This window comes from Rhinatrema bivittatum, chromosome 9, assembly GCF_901001135.1.
Source record: "Rhinatrema bivittatum chromosome 9, aRhiBiv1.1, whole genome shotgun sequence".
Lineage (NCBI taxonomy): Eukaryota > Metazoa > Chordata > Amphibia > Gymnophiona > Rhinatrematidae > Rhinatrema > Rhinatrema bivittatum.
In genome coordinates, this window is record NC_042623.1 from 254,900,981 (window position 1) to 254,919,399 (window position 18,419).

At 42.0% G+C, this 18,419-nt stretch overlaps 1 protein-coding gene across 10 annotated transcripts in view; it reads left to right on the top strand.

Moving 5' to 3' along the window:
• MECOM (MDS1 and EVI1 complex locus) overlaps nucleotides 1–3,153 on the top strand; it is an 881,649-nt gene extending 878,496 nt beyond the window's left edge. For all 10 annotated transcript variants that reach the window (XM_029616015.1, XM_029616016.1, XM_029616018.1 and 7 more), the window contains one exon: nucleotides 1,694–3,153. In XM_029616015.1, the coding sequence (XP_029471875.1) occupies nucleotides 1,694–1,828 (135 nt within the window). In that variant the 3' untranslated portion in view covers nucleotides 1,829–3,153. The remainder of the gene's footprint in view (nucleotides 1–1,693) is intronic.
• Nucleotides 3,154–18,419: the final 15,266 nt, after the last annotated feature.

Below are 18,419 nucleotides of genomic sequence, written 5' to 3' on the forward strand. Positions count from 1 at the left end.
GGTGCAGAATTTATTTTTCTGGAAAATTTACGTGCATACTTTTTAAAATCTAAACGTGAACCTGTAAGGTCAAACTCCTCCCAGCTCCATCCCCAGGAACCACTCCAGTCAATCTGTGTAGGCTTGCAAGTGAAGATGGCGTATGGTCACATACAGTATGTTCTTTTCTTTTTTTGAACATGACATATGCACATGTTCACCTGCATATCAAGCGGGCAGTTTTGTAAAAGGCTGTTTCTGCTTGTAAAAAACTGTCTTACCACAGAAGTCCCTTTGAAAATTACCTCCATTATTATTCTTCTTTTCATTATTATTAATAATCATGTGTATAGTGCATACTAGTTGTACACAGTGTGGTACAGAGACACACTATAGTTCCTATGCTGTGGAGCTTACTGTCTTATTATGATGTGCTTAGTGCTGACTGTCATGTTTAAGATGTTGTTTGTAAGCTGTGTTTTATCTGTTTGTTTTTTATATTTTTTATATTTTAATGTTTATGGTTTTATTACTATTTATGATATGCGTAAACTGATTTTTATGGTTGTATTTTCTAAAACAGCTAGGAAAGTTGATAGGTGGTATAGAAATTTCTTAAATAAACACATACAACATGAAAAAATAAGAGGCTTTGGATTAAGGCAACAAGATCATCAGTGAAGAGGTTTAAAATAGGGGGTTTTAGGTGAAATTAAATTGAGAACATTAATTATCATCAGTAATGATATTTATTTTCAAGATTAAATATATGCTCAGTTATTGTAGAAACTTGAAGGTGAATTTTAAAAGCCCGGCGTGCACCAAAACCAGGAGATGTGCACGCACGTTTGGCAGGCACACACCAAGTGCATTTTAAAAGACACCTGCATATGCACGTTTCTCCCACTACGCGCACAAATAAAAAGTTCTGAAAAAGGGGCGGGGCATGGGCCTTCCTGGATTTCAACTTCAAATTTGTGCATAAATGCTTATGCGCACAGGCGTGTGATGGGGTCCTCTGCTGCGTAACTTTACTTATGCTATGGAGGATGTTTAAGTTAGAAAATAAGAATAGATAGTTTGGCAAGGGTTTTAAGGGTCAGGGCTAATGGGAGAAGGAAGTTAGGAAGCCCTGTCCCTTGGCTGGGTGAACTGGAATCGAACTGGGAAAATGGCCAATTGCGTTGGCACGCGTGGCTTTTAAAATCCACGCACTTATGTGGTAGAAGCGGCATTTACGTGCCTACTTAAAATTGCAGGCACATGTGTGCACACAGCCTATTTTATACCATGCATGCATCTACGCGCGATTGTTATAAAATAGTCGCGTCGATGGGCTCGAGCCGGCAAATGCAGACATCATTCCGCCTATTTTATACCATGCATGCATCTACACGCGATTGTTATAAAATAGCCGCATCCGTGGGCTCGAGCCGGCAAACGCACGCACATGTGCGCCCACGCGCCTGTTTAAAAGTTACCGTCCTATTGAACATTGTGAAACATTTAGTCACACAATGAGAGTGACTCCTTGGTAAAATGAGCACTGTAGCAGTTTGGCTGAAAAGGAAAAATCTGCTCTAAAACAGTCTCAGAATGGCCAGCGGACCGCATCCACCTTTTTAAAGAAAATACTTTTACAAATCTGAGTAGCATCTTTAATATCTGTTTTCTGCTGTGCCAAGTCTTGAATTACCTGTCTCTGTTCCCTCAGGCATACGCCATGATGCTGTCGCTCTCCGAGAAGGACTCCCTCCATCCTGCATCACACAATTCCAGCAACGTGTGGCACAGTCTGGCGAGGGCCGCCGCAGAGTCTGGCGCCATCCAGTCCATGAGCCACGTATGACATTGTGACACCTGTACCAGAATTGGGACCAAGTCCAGCCAGTACCATGGCTCGTTCACATTTGACTGTTCACAAAAGACTGCTGAGCAGGATGCCTTATAAATCTGCAGGGTCACTCATTAAAGGCTGGTGATGACCTTAAACTGAAGAACTTTAAAAAAAAAAAAAAAAAAAAAAGAGAAGAAAAAAATAAACTATTTATTATCATTGTTTTGTTTTGCACAGCAAAGGCAGCTGCTGACTACTGGAGGACCAGTGTGACCGAAGGAAAAAAAAAAAAAAGGTTTCAGTGGAAACTGGCTTTGGTGGGCAAAGAGTCTTCCAGTTTTCCCAGTTTGAAGTTGGACAAGGGGCAGGGGGAGGGTATAGGGTTGGGATTGTGTTGACACATACATTAGCACTCCTTAAAAAAAAAAAACAAATACTAAATATTTTTTGTATACAGTAATTTGAAAGGGGATTGAGAACAGTTGCTTTTATGTACAATTTTTCAACATTGACAGCTCATTGTATTTTAACCCTTTGAAGACTGAAGTAGATACCTGAAGTGTACATGATCAGTTAATGTAGAAACCAGTAAACAGGGAATACTTTGTCCTTTCCTTAATCATGTCTTCTTAATAGCTTTGTGAATAATAATAATAAAAAAAAAAAAAGAATCATAAAAAAGGTGTTGCCTATATTGTAAACCATGTTCAGTACTCAAAGAGGTTAGGTCATTAAATGAATTTTGCTAAAGGACTTGTGTTCTTCACTAGTACCACTTATGGTTAAATGTTTGCCAAATAAATGTAATGACTTTTTTAATTTTAGACAATCATATCAGCTTATTTTTCTTTATATTTTTTTGTTAATATACCTTGTATTTATTTGCTAGGAAGCAATTATTTGTTGATTTAAAGCAGCACTGTTCAAGTTCTCCACTAGCTTACGATATCTTAGGCACCCACAGACTTCTGGAAGTTTCTGAAGCGTGTGTATGCGAGTGCCAAATAGTGTTTGAATTTTCTTACATTCCTTTTTTTTTTTTTTTTTTTGTTGTTGTTCTTGTTGTTCTTTTTAATGAAACCGAATAACTAATAGATGTGACTTAGGGTTCTTTTTTGTAGTACGATGGATTGATTCAAATGTGTATAAACAGTTATATAATTTTTTCACGAAAGCATGATTCTTCTGATTAAAAGTGTACTCTATTTTACGCTGATTGTCTGCAAGCTTCTGTGATGTTATGTTCATGTTAATCCTATTTGTAAAATGAAGTGTTCCAAACTTATGTTTAAAAAAAAAAAAAAAAAAAAAGGAATAACAGACTGTATTCAGTTATTTTCACCTTCAGTGAGGGACCAGATTTACTATTTTTTTTTGTTTTGTTTGTATTCTTATTTTTAAATAATCACCAAGTTGAGGTACTTTCTTTTAAAATGCATTATACAATGTAACTGTTATGCATTTCAGTACATTTGCTGTGGGAGGAGCCAGTAAAAATAAAGGACTACGGAGCTGAAGCCGTGCTGCCGCTCGTTTCATATATATCTGTGTTAACGGCCTTTCACTGTTTTCCCATTGCCGGGCAGGCTGCGTAGAACTAGTAGCAATCAACCGGATGTAGGGGGCCTGTGCAGGTTAATGCGTCGCGATTAACGCAGGTTTTAGTGCCTAGTTCAGCACAGACCTTTCCCACCCACCATTTCTGTGCCTGATATCCCCTAAACCCTCTTCTTTATCAAGTCTACAATTAAAGCACTATGGGAGTTCCTTCCTCCCCCTCCCAATATGAAATGTTAACGTGACCTTGGCAATCCTATGACCCCCCTTCCCCCACACCCACCCCTTAGAGCTTCCACAGGGGCTCCTATCCTTGTTGGCCTCTCCCCCCCCCCCTCTCATCAGATAGCTCCAAAATGGTGTGGGGTAGGGAGGGGTAGATCTCCATTCTCTCCTGTCCTGCTTATTTTGATGACTCAGTTGGGTGCTGGCTGGCCTGACGTTCTCCTTTGTGCGGTCAGCTAGTGTAATTTTGGCCATTGCTCCCATCTGCCATTCTGGAGGACATCAGGGCTAGAAGGCAGGGGTATATGGAGCCACTTTAACATTTCATGTCTGGAGATAGGGAGGGGGGCTCTGCTAAGGGACTTCCATTGTGCACTCAAAGAAGCATCAGGGGGTTAAGCCCCTTTGGTGCAGACTTGGGTGGGGGTTGAGGGGTGAAATTGGGGGTTGGAGGCCCTTCCGTGGAGATTCATGGGGGAAGGGGAACATCAGGGCCTGGCGCCTTTTTGGTGCAGACTTGAGAGGGGATGAGGCCAGTCATTTCTGCTGGCATGTTAGTCTGCTGATGTAACCATCCCTGAAAGGGATGGAGTTAAGCTTTTTTCATTCCCATGGGTTTGCTCAAAGCTCATTGCTAAACACAGTTTGCACAAACCCATGAATTATTCATGAGCTGTGAAGGACGTATTGGTACGTTAGGTAGCGTTTTCAGATTTTTATATTAGACCATGCTAAACCTTTGTTAATGTTAACATGAACCAACACACTAAAAGGCATTAAAGAACACAGGCGCTAACATTTGCATTAGTATTAATGCACTTTAGTACATAGACCTCTTAAACCATATAGAATCAGCTATGACTGATCATAAGAGTGGACTCCCGAACATTGGGGCCGATTTTAAATTGTGCGCGCTACCTGGCGCGCACAAATGTACACCCGAGTTTATAACCTGTGCACGCTGCCGCTCGCATGTTATAAAATTCGGGGTCGGCGTGCGCAAGGGGGTGCACACTTGTGCACCTTGCGCGCACCGAGCCCTAGCGGAGGCCCGATGGCTTTCCCCGTTCCCTCCAAGGCCGCTCCGAAATCGGAGCGGCCTTGGAGGGAACTTTTTTTTTGGTCCCTCCCATCTTTCCCTCCCTTCCCCTATCTAACCTACTCCCCAGCCCTACCTAAACCCCCCCCCCCCACCTTGTTTCATAGAGGCTTCTGGCATAGAGGCCTGTTTCATATCAGGCCTCTGGCAGGCGTAACTTGCACGCGCCAGCTCGCTGCTGGCACGCCAGGCCCTGACACAGGTCGCTGTGTCGGGGCACTCGGCCACGCCCCCGGACCACTGCCACACCACCGGACACGGCCCCGCCTACGGCCCCGCCCCCAGACCACACCTTTTTCAAAGCCCCGGGACATACGCGCGTCCCGGAGCTTGCGTGTGCCTCTGAGCCTATGCAAAATAGGCTCGGCGCGCGCAGGGGTAGGTTTTCGGGGGTTACGCGCGTATCTTACGCGTGTAACCCTTTGAAAATCTATCCTATTATGTATAAAAATGTAATGTATAACATAATAATCATTATTGCCGATTGTTAAATTTGAAAGTATGCAAATAGTGCCATAACTCACCAAAGGGCTTCTGGGGCAAGCAGCTGTCCAGAAAGACCATGAGAAATGAGAAACTACGAGGCAATAGCCACACTATTGTTAGTGGATCTTTAGATTATTAGAAAGTTTTGTGTTTGACTTGGGAGGGGTGCTAAGTGTGAACTAAATAGAGGATCTTGTATGCTTATCGAGAAGTCCATTACCTGCTATTAAGTTCACTTAGAGAATAGCCACTGCCATTAGCAATGGTTACATGGAATAGACTTAGTTTTTGGGTACTTGCCAGGTTCTTATGGCCTGGATTGGCCACTGTTGGAAACAGGATGCTGGGCTAGATGGACCCTTGGTCTGACCCAGTATGGCATTTTCTTATGTTCTTAAGAAGGTAGAGTACAAAAGATGACAAAATTTGTCTTGGGTAAGATCTTACATGTGGTCATGCTTTAGGGTGAGCAGCTGGGATATATCCCTAATAGTGCGAAGGGGAATGAGGGGTTAGTCTTTTTTAGTCGTCATCTACTATGTTGTTATGTATGCCATTGCATTAGGTGCCTACTTCAAGGCTAATGTACTAAACTGACAAATGTTTTGAGCAATAGTTCTGTTTCAGTGTGCTAGTTTGCTCTAAGGAATAAGCCCAGCATGAGTTATTTTACTGTGGGCAATAAAGGCCTTGTGAAGTTATTTTCATGAAGTATTAAGTGCTAAGTTCATACCTCATTTTTGCATCACAGACACTTGGTGAGGAACTTGTGAAATCATTTGCAAGCAATAACACATGCAAAATAACTACTAGAGAAGTCAGGCATTAAAGTTTGCACACTAACATGCAAGTAGTGCTCATTATTCTGTTTCATGTGCACTATTTGCCATTTTAGCAATCAAAACTGTATGAAAAGAATGTAAATCTTTAACCAAAAAAAGAAGCCACACTTATTTCCATGTATAAACAATTATTATTCTGACAACCAAGAACAAATAATTCTCTAAGGGCCGGATTTTAAAACCTACGCGCGCGCGGTACATTTGCGCGCGCTACCCGGCGCACACAAATATACGCTCGATTTTATAATATGCGCACGGAGCCGCGCGCATATTATAAAATCCAGGGTCGGCACGCGCAAAGGGGGTGCACACTAGTGCACCTTGCGCTCACCAAGCCCTAGGGGAGCCCCGATGGCTTTCCCCATTCCCTCCGCCGCTCCAAAATCGGAGCGGCTTCGGAGGGACCTTTCCTTCTGCCCCCCCTCCCCCATCTTTCCCCTACCTAACCCGCCCCCCCCAGCCCTATCTAAACCCCCCCTAACCTTGTTTAATAAGTTGCGCCTGTCTCCAGGCAGGTGTAGGTTGCACGCGCCGGCCAAGTGCCGGCGCACGATCCCCCCGGCGCGGCCGCTGTGCCGGAGGCCTCGCTCCCGCCCTGCCCCTTTCACAAAGCCCCGGGACATATGCGTGTCCCGGGGCTTGCACGCGTCGCCGGGCCTATGCAAAATAGACTCGGCGCTCGCAGGAGCGGTTACGTTGCATAAATGCTTGAAAATCTGGCCCTAGGCTTCTCTTGTGAATGACAATATGATTAGGCCCCAAATCACTTCCTGGCAGAAAAAAAGAACACTTGAGCAGAAGCCCAGCTCCCTTTATAGCTTGTACTAATTTTGCCGCTTTAAACCAAAAAGTTTGGATTTTAGGACAGTCCCTCCACCTGTGCGTGAATGCAGTCTTATTGATTCAGCCTCTCCAGTAGTGATCTGACATGTTTAGCCATTACCTTATTTAAAAGAGCTGGTATAAGATATGCCTGATATAATATTTTAGATTGTGTGTTTGTATGTGCTGTATCTATAGATATGTTAGAAACAAACCATAATTTGCACCATTGAGAATTAGAAATTGATGATTGTAAATGAGCTTCCCACTTTTTTTGATAAAGAAATCCACCATTGTCCGAGAGAGCTAATGCCTAAATAAATCAGTTATAGTCTGTAAGGTTCTGTCACCCTTTTTATTGTTTTGGCTAACATGGCTATCCCTCCGGAAGTTCCTATTACCAAATGTATGAGTCTTTAACATTATTGGATGCATTTCTGTCTTTAATAAATCCTGTCTAGTGTTTTTTTTAATTATGATGAATACATTTCTCTATCCTATTTGGAAAATTTTTTAATAAAATTTTCAAATCTTTATTAATGAAAGAGGCCTGCATGAGCTGCACAAAAGTGGACCCTTTCCCTGTTTATGAAGAATATTTCCAGTTGCTTGCCAAATAGGTTTTGAAATTACTTCCATAATTAAAGATTCATTGAAAACAAAAATAAGGGGGATAGTGGTATATATACATTTCTGCAGAACTCTAAAGGAAAACCATTGGGCCCAGCTGATTTCCCAATGGGTAGATTATTTAGGGCCCACTGAATTTCAAAAATTGTTACTGAGTTATATCAAAGACTTTTCTTATCTTCACTGATGGATTTTGTCTTGATGGTATGTATCCATCATAAACTTAGGTAGACAGGATTCTGATGTATATTGCGGAGAAAGCATTGCATTAAGAGGCTGATTCCCTAAAGTGTGATAGTATGTTATCCAATATTAACATGTGATAACACCCCTATCATATATTGTTGTAAACTGCTTTGAGCCAATCTTCTGCTTCAGGAGGCGATATACAAATATAACATAACGTAACATAGGCCTCATTAGAAATAATGGAGCCTGCGGTAAATAGTACACATTAAAAGGTGTGTATGCAATAGTATGTGTTCAGGAATCAAGCTGTATGGCCTCTCCAGTTTTCTATATTTCCCCATTCTCATTCTTTATTTGAAGAATAATATTTTGCACTTTCCTTTAACTTGTGCAGCTAGCAATTTATCAACTTTCCCCCTGCAGTATTAAAAGATTGGCCAATTTTCCTCCTCTGAAATTCAGCTTCATCTACTAATAGTGCATTAATTTACCTCCTAACTGCAGTCGATTTATGTGTTATTTCAGCTGAGGGCTTCCTATTATGTGTATGTTCTAGAATAACTAATTCTTCTTGTAGGGAGACCGTTGCTTAATTTTTTTTTTTTTCACTCTGATTTTCTTTTGCATTGCAGCCTTTATTGCATCCCAAATTATTTTAAGTCACATCTTTATTATCATTTAGATGCATATCTCCAAATTATTCTCTTTAGAAGAGAATTATTCATCAACTACTTTTTCACCTTTGGCTGCCAAGAATGTGCAATAGGATTCCTTACATGTGGTGGAGCATGGTCTGACCAAAAGACGGAATATAAATCAAACAAATAATTAAATAAATAGATGGTAGCTATTATACATTGCAAAACATTAATGCAGACATTTGAACTGATCAAAAACTAATTGATTCAGGAATAAGAGCTCTATAGCTATGAATAATCGGTATAATTTTCTATAGCTGGAGGCTGCAGCTGCCATATATCACTAATGAAAAAGCAGAAAGCAAATATTCCATATTTATCTTGTTTTTCATCTTTTTTCACATTAGGATTGGAGCTGTCGAAATCCCCCCTACACCAAGGGGGATCCTCTGCTGTCCATAAGATATGTTTTATACATTTTTTAAAATAAATATAAGGCTTATGCAACAACTGTTAATGGGAAGCTGCTGCTGCTGCCTCCACTACTACTATTCATGTGTCATGGCCAGAAGCCACTGCTGCCAGGGTGCGCGGGTTCCCCCACACTCTCCAGCTCAATCTCCTGCTACCCTCTCCCTCCCTCCCATCCCATCATGCTGCGGTCCTACCCCCTTCCATCCAATCAAGCAGCGGAGGGGTGGGAGGAGGACTCTGACTCCAGGGATAGAAAGAAGCTCTTCCAATCTTGTCTTTCCAACTTTTAATGAGTCTTATTGGTAAAAAATGTTCGTGGCAGTTCAGAGAGAGGGCATCTGTGGGATCTGTGTAACCTTCCCTAGCGTCGGAGCAATGTGGCTGCCACTGCATGACCAGACTGAGACATCCTGGGATCTCCAAGCGGTCTCTGCATCTGCACGTTGACATCATCGGGTGGCTCAGTAGCAATCTGATTGGCTAAGCCGCTGAAATGGAGGGGAGGGATTGGGCGGGGTTTTAAAGGAGAGAAGCCCATCTGTCTTCCTTTTCCCTTAGAGATGGCCATCACCTTACCAGCATTGCGTGTCTCTCTCTACTGCCTATGGGTCTGTTTAGTTATAAACATATGTTGCAGGGTTGAGCATTGCAGGTTTCAATTACTACTGTTCATTTGTAAAGCGGGTGTCTGAGCCTCTGGGGGAGGAGGACATGGAAGGGTTTCTGCAGACCAGCCTGTGCGTGAGAGGCTTCATGCATAGATCCAGAGTGTGTTCAGACCAGCAGTTGACGCACAAGGCCTTGGAAGGGATGCCACCCTGGGCCAGTCAGGCCCAGTGCTCGGCATGATGCCTGTGACTGGAACTGCGAGAGCGACTGGGGAAGGCTCGTGGCATTAACAGCCCTGATGATAGTAATGGCTTTGCGAATGCGTGCCGGTGCAGGATCCTTCTAATGGGGAGTGGGTGGAGGGATGAGGCTCCGCACCTGTGCTAATGTAATGTGTTATTGTTTAGAATAAAGCTGTGGCCTTACATATACATTCCAAATTCAAATCTGTGGTTAGAATCAGTTTGTCACAGGCAGTATATAATTTGGCATGAATTTGACTCAGTTATTGGTGGGATTGCTGGGGGTGGGGGGTGAGGGGCTATCCTGAGTACCCTAGTTATGCAAAACAGATTATAAGTAAATATAGGCATCTTTTATATAGAAAACACTATAACAGAAAATAAATATACAGAAACAATTTGCAATTATTGCAGCCGTATATATTAATAAAACAGACTTTCACAAACATCTCCATTTTGTCAAACACAGCCCTTCCAATCTTGTCTTTCCAACTTTTAATGTCTTATTGGTAAAAAATGTTCTTAATAATAATTCTCTTACTATTAGATTGACCAGTAGAGTAAAAAACCTTGCCTATTCATGGAGCTTGCAACGTATTGCTATGAAAATATTTTATTTTATTTATTTAGTACTTTTTTATACCGACATTCATGATACAGATCAGATCATATCGGTTTACATGGAACAAGGGGTTATAACATTAATATTAACATAGAAGAAGAGGCAAAGTTACAATAAAACAAGGGCAATGGAACTGGGGAGATGAAAAAGGCCAGAGGCAGAAGGTGAACTTGGTAACTATAACAAATATACAGGGTAGAGATGGAGTGCACTGATTGTGTGGCCTTAGTCTATGAACTGTGGCATAGCTGAGACGGGCCTGAGTTAGGGGAAGGCTTGTTGAAACAGCCAGGTCTTGAGTTTTTTCCTGAAAGTCACCAAGGTGGATACACAAGGTGGATAGCTTGAGGCAAGTATATACAGTATCTGAGTCTTCTCAGCGTCGAGCCGGTAAAGCAGGCGCTGACACAGTGGGCAGCCCAGCAGCATCGGGCACCTGTTCAGGCAATCTCTGTGTAAAAAAGAACAAAAAAATAGAAAAACTTCGCCTTGAAACCAAGAAAAGAAATTGGACTACATAGTGAGGAAGAGCTCCTCCCCCCCTGACGTCATCTCAGCGTCGAGCTGGTAAACGGCGCCTTTCCAACAGGCGTTGCGCGCCGGGCGTCACGCGCCGAAGGGGCGCGACAAAGGGGCTTTCCCCTTTGTGCTCCCCTTCGTGCTAACCTTGGTGCTCTTTTTAAAATAATTGTATTTATGTTTCCTTTGTAAATTTAACCTTTATTAATGTTGTTTAGCTTTTTGCTCTGTTTACAATTATTTAATTACAGATGTTCAATGTATTAGACTAAGGAATTTTAATTCTGGCTTATTCTGTTTCATTGTAAACCGGTTTGATTTGCATTTGATGCAGGAAAATCGGTATATAAAAATTAAAAATAAATAAATAAAATAAATAAATTATTTCTGGCTCTCCTTTGCCAAGGGATTGTAAGCCTAACATTAACTGAAGTGATCTTTAGATATATTTTAAATCATATACCTGCAGCAGTGCTCATGATTTAAAATTCCAGCGTATCTCCACTTTCACACCCATATGTGCGTTTATGGGCGCCCGTGTGCTTGTTTTAAAGATACCATCTCTGCGTTTAAGCTTTAACTCTGTCACCCGGAATGCCTCTCCCCAGCTGATGGTAATAGTAGGCGTGGAACTGGTTTACAAGTGCACTTTTATGCACTGGGCTATTTCCTAACAGCCACTGATGCACGCACAGAGCATGGTTTTATGTTATGTAAATGGCTTTGAAAATTGAGCCCAAATGGGGCAATTTTCCCAGCCATTTACATGAGTAAATAAGCATTTTACGCAGGCAAAAAGACCAGACTGAAAATTGCTCTCAAAAGTAGCTAATCATACATGCAGCTCCCATAGCTCAGAAGCTTTGAGCTGCATTATAAGGAGACATGGAGTTTCCAAATATTAGTGCAAATTTTTAAAGGGCCATGCAGGTAACAATCGGGACTTATGCACGTGGCCAGGCCCCGCACATGCCACACCCATTTTCAAAAGGGCCCGGCAATGCCCGCAAGTCCCGATACGCGCACAAGTGCTGGTCCCTGAAAAAGGGGAGGGCCGGGAGGGGGGGCATGGTCTGGGTGGGGCAGGGTAGGGTGGGTCAAAGGCCGGCCAGGACAGCAGCCGTTAGCCGCTGTTCCGAGAAAGCGTGAAGTTGCTTCTGCTCCAACGGAGCAGTAAGTAAAAAAAACAAAACAAAAAAAAAAATGGGGATACTTAGGATTAGGTTAGGAGTCGGGGTGGAGAGGAGAGGAGGTAGGAAGTGTAGGGTTAGGGATAGGAAAGTTCCCTCCCAGTCCGCTCCTTAATTGGAGTGGACTGTGAGGGAACTGGGGAAGGCCTGATTGCGTCGCTGTGCATAATTTACTAAAATTCACCCCCCCAACGCGCTGCCCACACGGATTTTAAAATCCGGCATGCATGTGCGTGCAATTATCGGATTTTATAACATGTGCATGCCGGCACACACATATTATAGAAGTGGCACGTCCTTTTACAATCTACCCCATTTTGTGCAATGAGGACACTTAACGGGCACACTTTGCACCCGTTCTTTCAGTTTCCGTCTGATGGGTCCTCCTTTATTCGTTTAGCTCAATCGGAACCCGTGCTAGAATTCTGGCCTCGTGAATCTTCATTTCCAACTATCTGGGGATCTCCCTCTTTTTTAATAGACCTACTTTCCCACTATTCCTAAACTGGAATAGTGCAGCACTGGCCTGAGGCAGGGAACCATGCACAAGGGCTATAAATCCGGCCACCAGGTGTTGCCCTTAATGATGGGGCTTTGAACGCTTCATCCACAACATCCCAAGTTGACCTGGGGTGTGGAAAACCCAACTTGAGGATTGAACCAAGGATCTTCCAATCCAGCAACTGCTCATTTTCAAAGGGAAACACAGTATACTAAACCATGAGATTCAAATCAGGCCAGAACTGTAATGTCAGAATTTCAGTGCATTTCAACACTGCAGTGCTCTGCATCTCATTATTTGTTTGCATTGTCCCTACAATAACCGCTGCAAAGTGAAAAGGGCTGGTTAGTGCAGGGAAAATTCACAGAATCAAATTGCCTTCCTGAGCTCCTTTTCCATCCTCCGTGCTTTCCCGTGCCTTCTCTGAATGAAACACAACCTTCTCAATCCTCCCAAATCTACCCTTAACCTAGGACCAACAATAGCTTTCATTCTCCCTTCCTCAGGGCCGGCGTGTCCATTAAGCGAACTTCAGCGGTCGCCTAGGGTGCCGAGCCATAGGGGGCGCCGAAGAGCAGCCACGTGGTGCCACAAACAGGGCCTATCTCGCTCCCGGCAAAAAGAAATAGAGACTGTGTGCTCGCGGCCCTGAGAAGCACACAGTCGGCCCCGAAAAAGGTAGGGGGGCCCGGGGGGGGGGGGGCCAGCGCAAGAGTCGCCTAGGGCGCCCAATACCCTTGCACCAGCCCTGCCCTTCCTCCCTTGTCCACTCCAATTCTCCTCCCCCTTTTGCTAATAGGATGACAGACTAGGGCTTCCCAAACCTGTCCTGGAGACCCCACAACGAATATCCATGAAATAAACTAGCATTTACTGGGTTTACAACAATGCACGCAAATTTATCTCATGTATGTTCATTTTGGATATCATGAAACCCTGACTAGCTGCGTGGTCCCCTGGGATAGATTCTTCCTTCCTGCTGGTTCCCAACAATAATTTTAAAATGGTGCTGGATGGCAGAGCTTTACACTAAGCCTTGGCATGCACTAAAGGCCATAGTACATCAAAATTTCCTTGTGCATTAGCATCAGCACTCTCATGCTGTATGTATAAAGACAGGTTTATCTGCATTCTTTCTGCATGCAAGAATTATTAGAATCTGATACTGAAAAAGTGCTGAGTGCTTGAATTCAGGCTCCTAAATTAAGTGCCTATTTTCAGCTGATTTTAGGCTCTTAAATAAAGGGTTGAAAATAGGTGTTTAATTTTTACTTTAGATAAGTAAAGGCTTACTATTAGTTGCTTAATATATGCACCCAGCACTGAAAATCAGTGCTGAACTCCTTCCTTAATTCCTCTGACCTGTCTGTTAGGTAAATTTAGGAAATCATGGCACATTTTTAAATGGATGAATCCGGATGCCTAACTCTTAAAGTTAGGAGTCTAGATCGTTTGAATATAGGGTACTCAGAAAATGGCTGGACTCATGGACCATTAGTCTTTTTTCACCTTAGCCAGCTATACAGCTATATAAAATTATTAAACAAATTGTAGCCCTTATCTAAATTTAAATTTAGTCACAAAGTTTCACACTCTGAAAATCAGTTCAGTTTTTGATTGCTTTTTTTTTATCACTAGATATTTTGTCAGGTTAGAAAAATTGATAAGATAAAATGGGCACTTTATTTCTATGTTTCTATTTGGAAGAAGAGGCAATGGCAGGAGCATGGGAGTTTTTAATGATACATATAGCTAAGTTTCCAATAATTAAAAAGCTGAGTCCTAGACTTATCAAAATGCTATAGATATAGCAGAAATAGCGCCTGCGATAAAAACCTGGGCATGGTTAGGAAAATTGTAGAGTTACCACATCGCTTAGAGAAATATCGCAATGCACTCCAACAAGAGGAGTTGATTACTACAAAGCAGACTCTACTGCATTGTACAGATCAACTCTTGTTGGTACCTTTCATTGATTGAAATGATAGAAATTCATCAGTCATATCTAATTTGCAGTTAATTCCTCTGTTTATGTAAAAGTACCCCCCCAAACCCACCCCAAGTTGAAAGTGTACCCCCTTACAGTGGTATATATATATATATATATATATATAGCATGTCACATTGACTCTATACAGAGTCTTTCTCATAGAAACATAGAAATGACCGCAGAAGAAGACCAAATGGCCCATCCAGTCTGCCTAGCAAGCTTCCATACTATTTTTTCTTTTTTTTCTCTCATACTTATCTGTTACTCTTGGCCTTTAGTAACCTTTTAGTTCTATTTCCCTTCCACCCCCACTATTAATGTAACCTTTTGGTTCTATATTCCTTCCATCCCCGCCATTAGTGTAACCTTTTGGTTCTATTTCCCTTCCACCCTGCCATTAATGTAGAGAGCAGTGCTGGAACTGCTTCTAAGTGAAGTATCTAGCTTAATTGGTTAGGAGTAGTAACCTCCGCAATAAGCAAGCTACTCCCACGCTTATTTGTTTGCCCAGCCTGTGCAATTCAGTCCTTGTTGGTTGTTATCTGAATATAAATCCACTTTTCTTCATTTCCCCCTGCCATTGAAGCAGAGAGCTTCTCTGGATTTGTATTGAAAGTGAAGTATCAGGCTTAATTGATTCGGGGTAGTAACTGCCATAGCAAGCAAGCTACACCCATGCTTATTTGTTTACCCAGACTGTGGAATTCAGACCTTGTTGGTTGCTGTTGGAATATAAAAATCATCTTTTCTTCATTCCCCCTGCCATTGAAGCAGAGAGCAACACTGGATATGCATTGGAAGTGAAGCATCAGGCTTGTTTGGTTTGGGGTAGTAAAGCAAGCTACTCCCCGCATTTTTTGTGAATGCAAATCCTTTTTTTCACATTTCCTCTTGCCATTGAAGCATAGAGCACAGTCGGAGTCACATTTCCTCTTGCCGTTGAAGCATAGAGCACTGTCAGAGTCGCATTTACCGTGTGTATGTCTATTGAATAAGAGTATTATCTCCCGGTAGTAGCAGTATTTCCCACAAGCCTCCCTCTCTTCCTTCACATCCTCTAGACTTTATGGATCTACAGTATTTATCCCACGCCCCTTTGAAGTCTTTCACAGTTTTAGTCACCATGCCGGAAGGGCATTCCAGGCATCTCTCATTCTCTCTCTCTGCTCCACCCCCCACCCCCCCCCCACCGTGCAATAAAAACATTTTCCCCGGTAACATGGGTATAACGCACAGAAAAAATGTGTAACACATTTTGATGAACGACCCAGTGAATTTGCAAGATTTTTGCCATAAACTGTATATATATAAATATATATTTTATTATGTGGGGTCTCCAGCAGCTGTACCTTGGGGCAAATAAATGAAAGATATGAGTTTAGTGAAAAGTACAGTTGCCAACAAGTACATGTGGAAGTGTTCAATTTGTAATAGGATTACCACGCAGCATGCTTGATACCTTTGGTAGATTTGTTTCATGTAAGAGCAGAAAATTCTTCGATCCATGTCATGTTTCTTATCCCCAGCCAAGTCAAACAGCAGAAACATATTTTTGCTTCACTGGAAATCTCCGTGAAGAAGCACGTGTCAGGCCTAATTATAATCTGCACACTTACAGGTTAATTGGCCTAAGGCATGCAATTTGATTTGATCATTAGGCAAAGTAGTCTCCTCCTAAAATAGCAAGATGGAACGCTTCTTGTTTCTTGCTCATATTTGTTCTTGTTTATATGTAGGAGGCAGTAAGCAAACTGCCCGGTTTTGGCGCAAATATTGTGGGTACTTTTTTCTGTGAAGGGTTTACATCAATAGTCGAAAAAAATTCTGCACGGAGTTTCACTTGGATTACTGTCATGGCTACGAAGTAGCTGGGATGTTTGCATGGGGAAACTTAATAACCTGCATAGATTTGAAAATGCCATTTACGTGCATTGGGGTAATTTTCGAAAGGGTTTACACACCTAAAACTGGGATTTTGAAAATTACTATAATATATACCATTGAATTTAAGATTTATCTGCATTAAGTGCTCGTAAGGTGGGTAAATGGGTAGAAAATTTCTGTTTCATTTGTTCTGTTCCATTATTTTCCTGCCCCCTGACATTTTGCTTTTAGTTTGTAAATTTTCCCAGATTTGAACCAATGGGTCCTGTTTTTTCCCATTTTATTGCCTGGGGGTTAGGAGATTTGGCTTGTTGGAAACATGATCTATCATAAATCTGGAATGCTGTTGCAGAGATTTGGTCGAGAGGAATGTTGCAGACAGGGATGTACTCAATGATATTTATTTTTAAGCCCTCGCTAGTTTTACTTAAACAGCCGCATATTAAGAAGTTGAAAGGTCCTCTGTCTAGCCACGCTAGGTCCCTGGAAAGAAAGAGAAGAGCTCTGCATGAAAAAAATGCTTGGCAACAAACAGTCTGCCAACAATAACTTAAAACCCAAACGGACTTGCTTTGTTAAATGTTGGGGACAGTGGAAACAGAGAAACATGTCAGCAAAAAAAGACCATATGAGCCATCTAGTCCATCCGTCCATCCATACAACTACATAGCTGCTCAGATCTTTATAACCGCTCTTTTTTCTCACTCCTAGTTAGTCCATTTATTATGTACCAAATCTGAAAAATAATGAGAATACCTTTCAATGAACTCTGCACGGCCCCATGTACACATGATTATGACCACATGGCCATCCACGTTAGCACTTTATAACTCGCGCATATCAGATATGCACGCATTATAAAATACACGTACGTATGCTTACGTGTGAAAACATGCAATGCATTGAAAGCAAATATTTTTCCAACCAATTTTAAAAATATACATGCGCATATTTTATGCACAAAAAAAAAAATAGCACTTGCTCATGCAATAACCAATTTATGCGCGGAAGTCCACATATTTTTAAGCATGTCCACATAAATAAAATGACCAGTTTTCCGATTCCTCCACCAGTTCTCCCAGTCCTTCTCCAGGTCATTGAGATCCTCCTTCAGCCTGAACTCCCCCAGTTCACCCAGGCCTCCCACCCAGCAATTAATAATACTCAGTAAACGAGTCTGAGATCAATTACATAAGCTAATTATGCGAGTAAGCTGGGGCAACTTATGCGCTGCCCCAGATTGCCCCTTTAGTACATGCAAACTTTCAATGTTTAGAAAATATATCAATTACGCAAGTATGAGCTACTTATGTGCAAACTTTCCTCGAAAACGCACCCCCTTTCTGTTTACTTTCACCAAAATGATTAAAGTCTTAATATATGTGAAGAAAGATCAGTACACCCTTTTATAACTCTGGTTGACACATTTTTGCAGTTAAAAGATCCGCAGGATATGTCTGTACTGCTAAAAAAAAAAAAATTCATGCAGTTAAAACATACACGCCTGCAGATTATGATGTCTGGGGATTATGAATGGTTTTCCTTCAAAAAATATATTTGAGCAGTGCGTACTTTCATAATTTATTGTTGAGCTATCCTAGAGAAACAGGAACTTGACTGGATAATTATTTGATGCATTTAATTTATAAGACTTGGAAAAGATCTTTTTATACTGTAAAGTAATTTATTATTGTGGCTGATAGGCTTTCCCATAGAGGATATTACATAGTCATGATAGTTTGTGCATTTTATTAAAGAAAAATAAAGCGAGGCCACCCAATGGACGAACAGCAGGTTTGATTCCTGGAGCCTGATTCAGGCTCAGTGCAACAGGCAGTGGGGAAACTTAGCGGAGTCAGCAGGCAGCCCATGCAGGGGGGGGGGGGGGGGAGGTCCCAGCCTTCCATAACAGTGACTCCTACTGTCCAGGGTCTGAAAAGAGCAGTGGTCCAGAGCTGCTGGCCAAAGGACTACAATTGCAGTGACAGGTCTGTAGGCAAGGGTAGAAGAACAGTGGGGAAAATACTGGGATGAATATAATGGTTAAAAACATCCAAACACTACGAACGTTGGTTCAAACGGC